This window comes from Denticeps clupeoides, chromosome 19 (assembly GCF_900700375.1).
Source record: "Denticeps clupeoides chromosome 19, fDenClu1.1, whole genome shotgun sequence".
In the NCBI taxonomy this organism is placed as follows: domain Eukaryota; kingdom Metazoa; phylum Chordata; class Actinopteri; order Clupeiformes; family Denticipitidae; genus Denticeps; species Denticeps clupeoides.
The window spans coordinates 2708300-2720861 of NC_041725.1; the positions used below are offsets into that span (position 1 = coordinate 2708300).

At 44.4% G+C, this 12562-nt stretch overlaps 2 protein-coding genes across 8 annotated transcripts in view; one reads left to right on the forward strand and one right to left on the reverse strand.

Moving 5' to 3' along the window:
* The first annotated feature begins 901 nt into the window (after positions 1 to 901).
* On the forward strand, positions 902 to 8126 carry daw1 (dynein assembly factor with WDR repeat domains 1). 2 transcript variants are annotated; one of them, XM_028961154.1, is made up of 13 exons: positions 902 to 983; positions 1062 to 1134; positions 1219 to 1363; positions 2080 to 2138; positions 2628 to 2750; positions 3408 to 3507; positions 3997 to 4104; positions 5030 to 5136; positions 5291 to 5393; positions 6195 to 6309; positions 6397 to 6473; positions 7524 to 7686; positions 7818 to 8126. In XM_028961154.1, exons 1-13 carry the CDS (start codon positions 944 to 946, stop codon positions 7850 to 7852), a joined length of 1248 nt encoding a protein of 415 aa, XP_028816987.1. In that variant the 5' UTR covers positions 902 to 943; the 3' UTR covers positions 7853 to 8126. The 2 variants fall into 2 exon arrangements, with proteins under 2 accessions (XP_028816987.1, XP_028816988.1); XM_028961155.1 differs by having other exon boundaries at positions 1219 to 1291.
* A 219-nt stretch (positions 8127 to 8345) lies between these two features.
* Positions 8346 to 12562, reverse strand: part of sphkap (SPHK1 interactor, AKAP domain containing) — a 125275-nt gene continuing 121058 nt past the window's right edge. For all 6 annotated transcript variants that reach the window (XM_028961149.1, XM_028961153.1, XM_028961151.1 and 3 more), the window contains 3 exons: positions 12257 to 12315; positions 11059 to 11237; positions 8346 to 9636 (listed from right to left, as the gene is read on the reverse strand). In XM_028961149.1, coding sequence (XP_028816982.1) covers positions 9487 to 9636; positions 11059 to 11237; positions 12257 to 12315 — 388 coding nt within the window. In that variant the 3' untranslated portion in view covers positions 8346 to 9486. The remainder of the gene's footprint in view (positions 9637 to 11058; positions 11238 to 12256; positions 12316 to 12562) is intronic.

The window sequence follows — 12562 nt, forward strand, 5'->3', positions numbered from 1 at the left end:
AACCACACATTTACAGCATTTATCAGAGCGCCTTACAATCAGTAGTGACAGGGACAGTCCCCCTGGAGACACTCACTGTTAAGTGTCCTGCTTAGGGACACAATGGTAGTAAGTGGGGATTGAACCTGTGACTTTTGTGGTCTTCTGTATCAGAGATGAGTGTGTTACCCCCTACTGACTCAGTTGATTAAATATATTAATGATTGGTTGGGAATGTGGCCTATGATGAATGTTTTGCATTCAAATGGAGTTTCTTGTGGATGCACCTGGCCCACTAGGTGGCACCAATTCACATGTGTGCTGGGTCCTAATCACCCGTAGGTTCTGCCAGGACACTTTAAATGTTAAGACTCTCCCACACCCCCATTTCCTGCATCGCTTTTATCTGCTGCCAATCTATACATACACAGCCATTCACATAACCCCCTTTCTGTTTTTCCCAAGGGAATTATGCTAACAGTGTGCATATTAAATTACGTCTGTGTAAACTATAAATACACTGTCCCAGTTCTCATGTAAAATCTTGCATCTTGTTCCCAAGCTGCACCTGTACTTTAAATCCAAAGGCCTGTATTTTTCTGACTGTTTTTCCTTTCGCTTATATTTAACACAATAAAATGCACTTGAATTGATTTGTGATTATAGTCGTTTTTTGGTTCATCTCAACACAGATGGTCGGATTTGCTGTATGATGATCACTAATCGATTGCTCATGCTCAGTTTCCTGGGAAATATACAGATTTTTGAGCAGGCCGAATAATATTATTTGAAGCTTTGGTATTTACATTTTTACTTTGAGTTTATGGCAATTGAGAAATATAGACTGAAATTAATTACAGAAAAATATTCAGGAACGCAATGCTGGCACGTGTTCCATCTGCGCACGCGCAGTCCAGTCCTTGGTAGCCATGGTTACAGTTTGTTAGTTTGGCGGGGGGGCGAGATGAAGCTGAAGAGGTTCCTTCTCCGGTATTACCCACCAGGTAGGCAGGGCCGCTTTTCATTTCTGTGCCGAGTTCCGTTAGTGTCCCCCTGAGCTGTCCTGCCTGCCGTGTCCTCAGGGATCATCCTGGAGTACGTGAAAGGAGGGGAGATCAGGACCAAGTCCATCGACCTTCTGGACCTGACCCCCGAGTCAGTCGCTGTCTGCTCTCATGAAACCGTCAGTAGACTCATCGTCTTCTGTCCCCGCCTGATGTAATGTTTGTGGAAGTGCAGGACCGACACGGAGGAGCTGCTCGCCGAGATCCGGAAGTCGGAGCCGCTGGTCACGTGGTCGCGGGCGGAGCAGGTGCGCCAGCTGCTGCGGACGCTGCAGGACAAGCTGCGGCAGCACGTCGAGCGCAGCTTCCCTCTTTTCAAGGTCGTATCGCCGACTTTCTCAAGCCCAGCCTGAATTTTACTCGGTATCGGATCGAAAAGGTCATCCCCAGTGGAGACTGCTCCTGTACAGATTCAGCTGCAGCGTAAAGATCGCGTTCGTCAAGGCAACTGCAGCACAGCATTATGGGATATGTAGTTTGTGTGTTATATAGTAGGGTCATAATAATAGATCTGGAACAGTCATAGCCACATTTGCATGAGTTTTGCCTGCTTGGAGTAGTCGATTATTATCCAACGAGGCTGTGATTGGAATACGGGACTGGAGCTGTCCCCCGGAAGGGACAAGTGAAAACCACCCATATATCTCGATGTCCCAGACTATACAGGGCAGGTGGCAACCCTAATAATGGGTGTTAAATTAGGTCAATAATCGGCTTTACACGTACACAAATATGACAGCATCGCTGGCCTCCTTGAGCAACTGCATGTTCTGTAGAACGTAACGCTGTTATCCTGATTGATATATATTTAGCGTACATGACAAAACAAGCAGGTCTGCTCCCTCCCTTTAATGAGAACTGCAGTGACAGGCCTGTTGCGCACCGCAGGCACGGATTAATGTCAAAGTGCGTTTCCTATCTCAGCAGCGGGTGGGGCCTGCACATCAAAGCCGCGTTCATTCTCTATGCAAATGGCTGAGTTAATGCAGTTAAGAGCGTGGCTGTCTCACCTCGGCCTTCTCGTGTCTCCTGGCAGGTGCTCCAGGCGCACGTCCTGCCGCTGACCAATGTTGCCTTTAACAAATCTGGCTCGAGGTGAGTTCGTGGCGTGATCGGTCTCAGCTCCATTAAAACAACGACCCCGAAATCAGGTCAACAGACTGACAAGCTGTGGCACAAGTTCACATAAGCATGTGTCTCTTATGCGCCCTTATACTATTTTCCTTTCTCCAACAAAAGATTCTTTTTGCTTGAGTGTGTTATTCGAATCACACCAATTGCTGCTTTTCACACCAAATCTAGCAGTGGGATCTGACACCACATGAAAGCGGCATTCCCTGTAATAGTGGAGATAAAATAGTCAGATAAAATAAGATAAGATCAACCTTTATTAGTCCCACAAGTAGGAAATTGCATAATAAGAACCAGGTCTGTTTCGCGTGATAACCACTACACCACAGAAACTTGAGACAAACTTGAGACCATACGAAGGTGATGCATGGCAGACATATACGAAGGGGTGTGCCAAAATATAAATTGTTGGAACCGAGGGCGTGTGATGAATTTTTTTTGTTCTGTCTGCAGCTTTATAACTGGGAGCTATGACAGGACCTGTAAAATATGGGACACAGCGTCAGGAGAGGAGCTGCAGTCGCTGGAGGGCCACAGGAATGTTGTGTACGCCATCGCGTTCAACAACCCCTACGGGTACCCTGGCCTTCTGCCTGCATCTCTCCTCTTTCTCTTTATCGCTCCTTCCTCTTCTCCTTTCCCTGACCGCTTTAGCCGGTACCCTGCTGTTATGGGGAAGGTGACAGTCCTTAAGGTCATAATGAGAGATTTCTGCTGTGTCTGTAGATGATGGTATTCTAAGAAATAGCTCAGGTTTATGAACATCGCATATATAATACCTCCGTTTTCACTGTTCCAATGTTTCATCAGAATAACGTTATCCATTATTTTTGGCAAGGCTGTGGTAATCAGGAAATAATCAGGAAATTCCCACAATGTCCACATCAGAAACATGCATGATTCACTATTATGAAGTCACATTATGCAGATTAGTGTAGGAGAGGAAATTCGAAATAGTTGCATGAGTTGAGTTTCAGCAAAATTTTAGACAGTTCTTTAAGGATTTGTATCAAGGTCTAACATTCTCCACCTCTGTTCTCTCTCGCCACACTCAGAGTCAGGTATGATGCTCGAGGAACTGACTGTATGTGATGAATCACAGTGGACACATTTCATTTCAGCACATAATTCTGAACAAGATTGCCGGTTCATTTTTACCTCTCTTGGTTTTTTTCTTCCCCTCTGGTTGTCTCTCATCTCTCATCCTTCTTCCCCTTCATCCTGTTAACCCAGGGACAAGGTCGCCACTGGTTCCTTCGATAAGACCTGCAAGTTGTGGAGTGTGGAGACAGGGAAGTGTTTCCACACCTTTTGGGGACACATGGCTGAGATAGTATGTTCAGTTCTGTGGACTGTATGTGTGTGTGTGTGTGTGTGTGTGTGTGTGTGTGTGTGTGTGTTTAAATGCATTAGTTACGTGGCCTCACCTAATGAGGACCCAGAGCCAGTAGAAAAATTCCAACTTTTTCCAGACGTTTGCATGCTATGCGAATAGTCTTGTAAGAGTTGAAATTGCGTTTCTGTCATCTTTGTTTGAGATGATTTCAACGCTCCCCATCATCTTCTATTTAACCACTATTTGTTCCCCGTCTCTTTTCAAAGAACTGTGGTAGACGGACATAATGCATTAACAGATAAAAACAAGAACAAAAACCTCTCCATCCGTTTTAGTTTCGGTCACCTGAAACCTTTTTGTTGTATGTGAGACAGCAGCTTTAAGATTTTAACGTAGCCACTTATTAAGCTGAATAAATATAACTTTTATAGACTTATCAGGAAGCTCTGCAGTGTGACCTACGACCTTTTTGCCCTTCTCGTACAGGTGTGTTTGGCCTTCAACCCTCAGAGCACCCTTGTTGCCACAGGCAGCATGGACACCTTAGCTAAATTGTGGGATGTCCAGACTGGAGAGGAAGTGGCCACGCTTTCGGTGTGTTTCTCTCCCCCGTTCCCTTCTCTTTTTCTTTTCATTTCACAATCCATTTGCTTCTGAGCTAATCCTTTTATTCCGAACCTCATCCTCATCTCATCCTTTCCCTCTCTCTCTGCGGAGCACTTCTCTGTAAACGTGCGACGTCTCAGCCGTTGCCAGATGATTAAGTGCAGCAGTGATCCATTCATGCATGTATTAATTCAACAAAATAATTAATTAGCCCTGCTCAGTGCATTATTCACCCTGTGACACAACCAAGTTGCATGGATGAATGGATGGATGAAAGCGCATGTGAGTGTGCAGCTATTTCTGCCTTGTTGTGGGGTGTTGCGAGCGTGTGCGTCTGCTCTGATTTACTGAGTTTGAGGCTAACTGTGTGTGCATAATTGTACTGTGTGTGCAATGAGTGTGAGCTGTGTTGTAATTGGGACTGTGTGTGTGTATGTGTACCCCAACTGCTACTAATGTCTGTTCCAAATAGTTTCATTTCATTTCATGGGCAGAGGTGGCCTAGCGGTTAAGGAAACGGACCCGTAATCAGAAGGTTGCCGGTTCAAATCCCGATCCGCCAAGGTGCCACTGAGCAAAGCACCGTCCCCCCCACACTGCTCCCCGGGCACCTGTCATGGTGCCCACTGCTCACCAAGGGTGATGGTTAAATGCAGAGGACACAGGGGGTGGCTGAGGGGGAGGGAAGAGAGTGGAAGTAAAGTTGAAATAGTGAGGACGTGAACTCTATTGTATGCTGAGTGATGCATGAAGCCTTAAATACTTTCTTGAAAGTTTTTTGCCCTCAGGTTTGTACCATGAGATGGTCCTGGTTTAAACCTCAAGTGGATTACAGTATTTACATCAGTATATAGGCTTCATTTACTCAAAGTAAAGACACCTTCACATTCACCTTATTTCTATTTGTTCTCAGGGCCACTCAGCCGAGATCATCTCTTTGGCTTTTAATACAGCGGGGGACCGTCTTGTAACTGGCTCGTTCGACCGTACCGTATCTCTGTGGGATGTTCCCACTGGCAGGTCAGATCTCCTCACTCTCTCACACACACTCGCACAAACACACTCATTTCAAAATGAAGTCACAAGACCAGTTTTCATTTAAAGGGACATTTAAGACTGACAGAAATGAATTCAGGAACAGAAGCGCTTTAACAGTGTTCCCTTCACCCCCTAGTTGTGTGCACACTCTGATTGGTCATCGTGGGGAGATCAGCAGTGTGCAGTTTAACTGGGACTGTTCTCTCATCGTCACTGGCTCGATGGACAGGACATGCAGGGTAACCCCCTCCCCCTCACACACACACACACACACACACACACAGAATGCCCTTGTTCAGAACTCTGTAACTGTGTGCATTCTGTTCTGTGGTGCAGTATAGGTGTGGTGATCATCACAGCAGCTCTGTCTGTCCCTAGCTGTAAAGTCATTGGATGGGGGATGGGGGAAGGCTATGTGATGTATAATGTATAGGGTGGTAGTAGCCTAGTGGGTAACACACTCGCCTATGAACCAGAAGACCCAGGTTCAAACCCCACTTACTACCATTGTGTCCCTGAGCAAGACACTTAACCCTAAGTTGCTCCAGGGGGACTGTCCCTGTAACTACTGATTGTAAGTCGCTCTGGATAAGGGCGTCTGATAAAGGTCCTTGTGAAGACATGAATGGTGTGGTTACTGGGGTTCAGCTTTAGAAAAATCTAGTTAAAAAGAGCTACTTGCACATTTAAAATATAATATGATGTCAATTAATCAATAAAACAATGCTTATGTTAATGCTAATAAGTAATACAACATGCTGAACAAGAAAATAGATGATCGAGATAAAAAGTATATCATTATGATTCTTTTAAAGATGCTTTTTGCACCCTTAGATCCTCTGGCAGGATGTTCCCACTTACAGGTTTAAATCCCACTTACTACCATTGTGTCCCTGAGCAAGACACTTAACCCTGAGTGTCTCCAGGGGGGACTGTCCCTGTCCCTGTAACTACTGAGTATAAGTTGCTCTGGATAAATGTAAAAGTACTGATGTGGGATTGCTGATTTGTGTGTGTGTGTGTGTGTGTGTGTGTTGTAGGTATGGGATGCTCCTGCAGGAAAGTGTGTGTTCACGTTCTCTGACCATGAGGATGAGGTTCTGGATGTGTGTTTTGACTGCACTGGGCAGCTCATAGCTACAGCGTCTGCTGATGGTGAGAACACGTCCTTCACCGGAGTCTCGCTCAGTTCCTGTCGCTCTTCCTCTAACATCCTCACCCTGCTGTGTGTTTGACCTGTAGGCACCGCCCGGGTGTACAGTGCAGCAACAAATCAGTGTATCGCCAAGCTGCAGGGCCATGAGGGGGAAATCTCCAAGGTGAGTTTGTGTATACACAAAGTTGTGTGTCACCTCTTGTAGTCCCTCTTCCTTTTCTGCCTTTCATTTCTGCTTCCATTGTCCATTGATGACACTCCCTCTTATTTGATCTGCATGTTTCTATTTAACTTTAACTTCATTATGTATGTATGTATGTAAAGCCTTCATTTCCCCTCTCTTTATTGAACATATATTTCTATTCAATCAATGACTTCAAATCTATTGACTGATAAATTGTTCTGAAAATATCTGAAGTTGGCACGTTGGCATGACATCTTCTTTGTATAACTTTTACATCCCCTTCTCCAACTGTTCTCTATTCTACATCTCCTCCAAATTATATATAATATAATTAAAACAGCACCAATACCTTATCACAGACACTGGTACTAGGTTGACTTTGTGCCCATTTTATTAGAAAGTTAGAAAGTTAAACCTTACGCCAGAGAAGATAGGGAAGACTCCTCATCACTTCCAGTTCACCCCCCTTCACCCCAGTGAATGTGAAGTGATTGTCATTGTGATACACTGCAGCACAGCACACGGTGACACAATAAAATGTGTCCACTGCTTTTAACCCATCGCCCTTGGCAGCCATGACAGGCGCCTGGGGAGCAGTGTGTGGGGAGGGTGCTTTGCTCAGTGGCACCTTGGCAGATCAGGATTCGAACTGGCAACCTTCTGATTACGGGGCCGCTAGGCCACCACTGTCTCCCAGGAGACCAACCCACAAAAGAATCCATGAAACATTATTATAAAATACTATAAAAACAATCCAGCAGCATCTCTGTTTGCCAGTTACTTTTATTTAGTCCGCTTCGGTGCGATGGGGTGAAAGAAGTGTTACTACATCATCCCCCACTCCACACCTCCTCCCCCCGCTTATCCCACATCACCGCGGTTGAATAACGATCCTCTTGCCGGCCCGGATCGACAGGTTCAGTTGTGCGTGAGGCAGGAAAAAAAGTGCAAACGGAGAGCAGGGGATAAAAAAAACACACTCATCTTTTTTGTTAATGCCGTAGTCCTAACAAACGTCCTTTTTGTTAGGTGTGTTTTAACCCTCAGGGCAGTCGCGTGCTGACGGCAAGCGTGGATAAGACCGCTCGGCTGTGGGACGTGCGCTCGGGTGAATGTGTGCAGGTGCTGGGGGGACACACAGATGAGATCTTCTCCTGCGCCTTCAACTATGAGGGAGATGCAATCATTACAGGTACACGCACACATAATCAGATATACTAACTAATGTATATATACACATATATACATATATATTACATAAACCTACATAGGAAGATGCTTTCACCTTCTGCTGTCACACCTGTTCCCTGTTTCTCTGTACAGGCAGTAAAGATAACACCTGCAGGATCTGGCGCTAACTGCTGCTCTACAGACTCACACACACACACACACACACACACACACACACACACACACACACACACACACACACACACTCTTTCTATACTGTTGTGTACCATTTGGTGTGTGTCTATGCACTGAAGAGATCTTCTTTATAAATCCTTGCCATATGCCTTATATGGATTACAAAATAGAATTTTGGCCAAAAGCCAATGTAAAGTTATGTTAATGTTACATTAGCACCTAGGATCTGTATGTGAGTGAAAAATGATAAAACTCCTTTGTGAATTACCCAGTCATTCATGCTGCCTGTTGCTTGCACGTCATTTAAATGCAGATGCGGCCCATATCTGCTCCTCAGACGCTGTAGCCTGTAAACGTCTGAATCACCACGATGCCCCGGGCCGCCCCTTCCAGATGGTGTTCGTCTGCCATCTTTATTTGTTTGCATATGTGCAGTGGGAACCAGCTGGCTGCTGTGTCCTTTCTGAAATGAAAGCCACCCGTGCCTTGATTTTTTTCACCTTAAATACATTTATTGTTGTGAAAAGATCAAATACATTCAGATGTGCAGTATTAGACTGGGAGGCTGAGTTGTGTGCTTTGTGTACAGGTTCAATACAAACGTTACAACGACGCAGAGAAAATAACGAGCCACAAACCAGAGTGACATACAAATGCACATCACGACCAAGTTCTACCGTCTTACCCGTCAGTCGGTGTGTGTTTGTATGTGTAGTTAAAAACGATGCACAGCTCTGAATCTACACTATGTACACCTATCGTAAAATAAATGCTTTTAATAACATCAGACCACACGTCACTTTTGTTTTTTTTTTTCACGCCATCGTATCAAGTCCATCACAAAAATAAAGGAGACAGTACAAGAGCAACAGGAGTGCTGGCCAATGTAAACATCTACTACGTGAGGAGAGGTGCGGGCTGGGTGTAGGACAGGGGTGTACAGATCTGTACTGACTCACAACCGTAAATAAACTCGTAAAAGCTTCTCCACACGTGTGGCCGGCGTGGGGGCTCTATATAAAGTGGCTCTATAACGGTGCGTCTCCTGGGTTTGGTCCATTAACTGTCCGAGGTGTGGGAGGACAGAGGAGCATGCTGATTTTAAAGGGAGAAAGAGTCCCCGCCTCTATCAGGAGGCGGGGTCCATGCACAGGAATGTTGGCGGGCACTTCCTCTGTCCCAGAATGCCATGCAGCCGTGTCTCTTGTGTTGGAGAAATGCGACTGTGAGTCAGATGGTGGTGAAATGGTGGTGATGATGATGTAGGTGATAGACTGGTGGCTTATCACACACTGGTACAGCGCTGAATGCTGCTCTCCACGCATCGTACTGATTACAGACGGTAAGCAGCTTATGAAACCTCTTCCTTCATCCTGTTTACATCAGTGCACCCTGGACTGGCTGTGAGCTGCGGGATGGTACTCGAGGCTTAACACTCTGGTGCTCGGAGGATGAGGGGCTTTTATAGTGCATTCCGTCAACCCCCTTCCCAGCTGGAAACATTCAGCGCTGCCCCTGCCAATATCTGCTGTAGTAGTCGGTCTAAGCTGCAGTGCCAGGAGTGGACTGGAAACAAAAAGAAGCGCAAGGCTGGAGGTCTGGACGGGGTGGATGAAGGTCTGAAGGGCTAGTAGGTCTCTAGCAGCCAGTCGAACAGGCCTGTAGTGGGAGTCGTGGCCAGTGGGTCTTCCTGTAGCTGGCAGAACTGCACCACTGCCTTGAACAGGTCACCAACTCGCCAGGACTTCTGGGTAACCAGCTGTACCACCTGCTGGAACTGAAAAGATAGAAAACACACACACACACACACACACACGATGAATCTTGCCAATACATAGATGTTCAAGTTCAGATTAAAATTGGTGGTTGACAGTGGTTCATGGTGTGAAAGTACTAAAGCCTTTTATATGGGTTCCAATGCACGATGCCAGGTCAACTTGTCTTTTATTTGCTGGGAATGTGCTAATTTAAGCAATTGATTTAGCAATTATCATGACACTGATAATTGCTAAATCAAAAACAATCACATGCTAAGCAGGTTAATTACCCTCTTGCACTGCCTTTGAAAAATGAAATACAGAATACAAAAATACAAAAAAATGGAGTATTCAGTCGGTAATACATTTTACAGTGCAGTATTAAAGTACCAGCAGGTACTTTGAGAATACAAAAAAATGAATGAATGTATTCCCAAATGTGTGTGAAAGTAAAGCAATATTTATTTAAATGATTTTTCAATCAAGTTGATCCTGTTATGCTGCATTGTTTTATCTGGGATGACTCGGTTTTGGACTAAATCATCTCCTCCCACTCGATTTCCCTTGTCTTGTATTGTTGCATATTATATTAGTCCTAAGGCCTATGAGTGCGAAGGTGTTATAACCAATTACAGAATGTGTTTTTGCTTCACACGGTCAGACGTGGATGTGGATGATATTCATGTTGAGATTGTTCATGCAGATATGTAAAGAGTAACTGACATTCATCATGCAGATGTATTGAAAAAGAATATTAAACTGTTTTGTACATGTTTTTTTTTATTTTTATTCTTATTTTAAATAATGTAACAGAATATGTTTACTGCATCCATTTGAGGCATTAATGTAACCATAATGATTAAGGATGCGAGTGGAATCTCACACACACACAAAGTGCAGATTTCCACTGTCCTCTCATACCCGTCACCCCTCTGAGTGAACTGAGAGCAGCATGGAGCCTGGAGACCACAGACATCACAGACAACAAACCGCAGACGTGTCCACATACTGGGAAAACTGACAGTAATTCATGCAAACACTGTGCATTGTTTCAACATCTGCAGATCTGTCTCACCATAGCTGAAGGAGATGCTGCAAAGTAATTGGCAGATTCTGAAGCCAGCAAATCAGCTCTGCCTATTCCACATAAGCCGTTGTGATGTGCGGTATGACATATTGCTGCTTTCTACATCTTAACGAAATTATGAAATGAAGGGATGGCATTCTTGCAGTGAAAGGAGGACAGCTGGGTCTCGCCACTCCCTGCAGCTTACTGGTGCTCTGATAATAAAGCAGAACCTTCCAGTTCTGACAATCCAATACCAAATCCTGTTTTGGTACTGTTTAATATTCTCCAAGTTATTACATCTTGACATAGAAAACATTCTTCTGAGACGACTCATCCAATACTATCCTTGAAACCATTGATCTTAGTTACGTACCTTAGTGAGGTTGTGTTGCTGAGATTTCCTGAAGAAGAGGGTGGGAGATCCCAGCTCCGAGGCAGCAATCCACTGCAATGTGGCACGCAACTCACTGTCCACACCGTCTGCTTCCAGGTCAAAGTTCAGCACCAGCAGTTCCCTGAAGCTATTTCCTACTGACGTGCTAAACGGAAGATCTGTCATACACACAGACAAAACAGTACAGAGTAAAGGGTCAAGTGCACACACGGAGGAACCATTAAAAACACAACAGGTGAGGTCAACAACATAGATTTTTGATATTAGTGACCAATCAGCCCATGAAGTTCATATGTTGGAAGGATGATCTGGGCAACTTTTAAAAGGACTATGATGCCAATATGAAGTCAGCAAACCACTAGTGTTGCCAGAATGGTAGAAGTAATATGTTGATATATGTTTAGAAATTCATCTATACCAAACCAGTCTTCATTTCCTGTAGTAAATGGCATGAATTTGATGACTGCTCTGCTCATTTGTTGGCCAGGAATTTAATGGCTCTCTAAACATTGACAATCTGAATTAAGAGTTTCAGCATAGCATAACAGTTAAAGATGTGTGCTGCGTGTGATCAGTACACTGAGCAGCACATTGTCCGGGTGGTATTGCTCTACAGCACAGTGCCATATCTGGGAGGTCATCAAATAGAACACTGCACCCTGCCGAGACCAAGACCTACTTTTCTCTTCCTTTTCTCCAAATTTCTCCGAATTCCTCCTCCTCTCTCACTGCCCATATTCCCTCCACTTTCATCTGTGAACGGGATGAGCTGCGCACTGCCGTTCCCTCCCACATCTCTTTCTGCCTCTGTCGCTAGATCTTACATGTTTCTGCCTGGCAGTGCTGCCTCTTTCAATAAATACACAGATGTTCTTGTTCTCCATGAAAATGCACTCAAACATTTATCTTAGCGTGTATTCTGCATGTTTTGGGGTTATGGATATATACCTCTGATATTTAAGACAGAAATATATACCTCTGATATTTAAGACAGAAACTCAGTTTAGAAAGTAAAACTATTTTTTTAAAGCACAATTACCATTGTGAACGAACAGATGAAATATTCTGCACTTGCTTGGGCTGTGTGTGTGTGTGTGTGTGTGTGTGGATGTGGGCTGTTAGATTGCTGGTGGCGTCAGAGAAAGTCTGTGAGAGAATATGTTTGATGTTCACTCACCATCCGCATTTTCGAAACTCTCAGGGCTCTTTAAAGCATCCTTCTTCTCTGAGTCATCCCTGCAGAGGGTAAAAATGATCCCCCCAAAATAATGTACAAACATATCCCGATGAAGTTCCAGTTTTCTGGACATTAACTAATATTTCAGTTTATTATTCCACACCCAGCTTGAATTATGGTTGTGTATAAGCAATTATACAAAAGAGGGAATGCTGTGAGATAGATAAGATCCACAGGAAAGTACTTTGAAATATTCTATTATCCTAATAATTCCACTGAGACCAATTCAGCTGTGGAACCTGTGCT

Excerpts from the sequence above, each read along its gene's own strand:
- daw1 (XM_028961154.1), top strand. The coding sequence starts at position 944 with ATGAAGCTGAAGAGGTTCCTTCTCCGGTATTACCCACCAG. Across the intron at positions 1,364-2,079 it reads GCAGCTTCCCTCTTTTCAAG|GTGCTCCAGGCGCACGTCCT; the intron begins GTCGTATCGCCG and ends GTCTCCTGGCAG. Across the intron at positions 5,394-6,194 it reads CGATGGACAGGACATGCAGG|GTATGGGATGCTCCTGCAGG; the intron begins GTAACCCCCTCC and ends TGTGTGTTGTAG.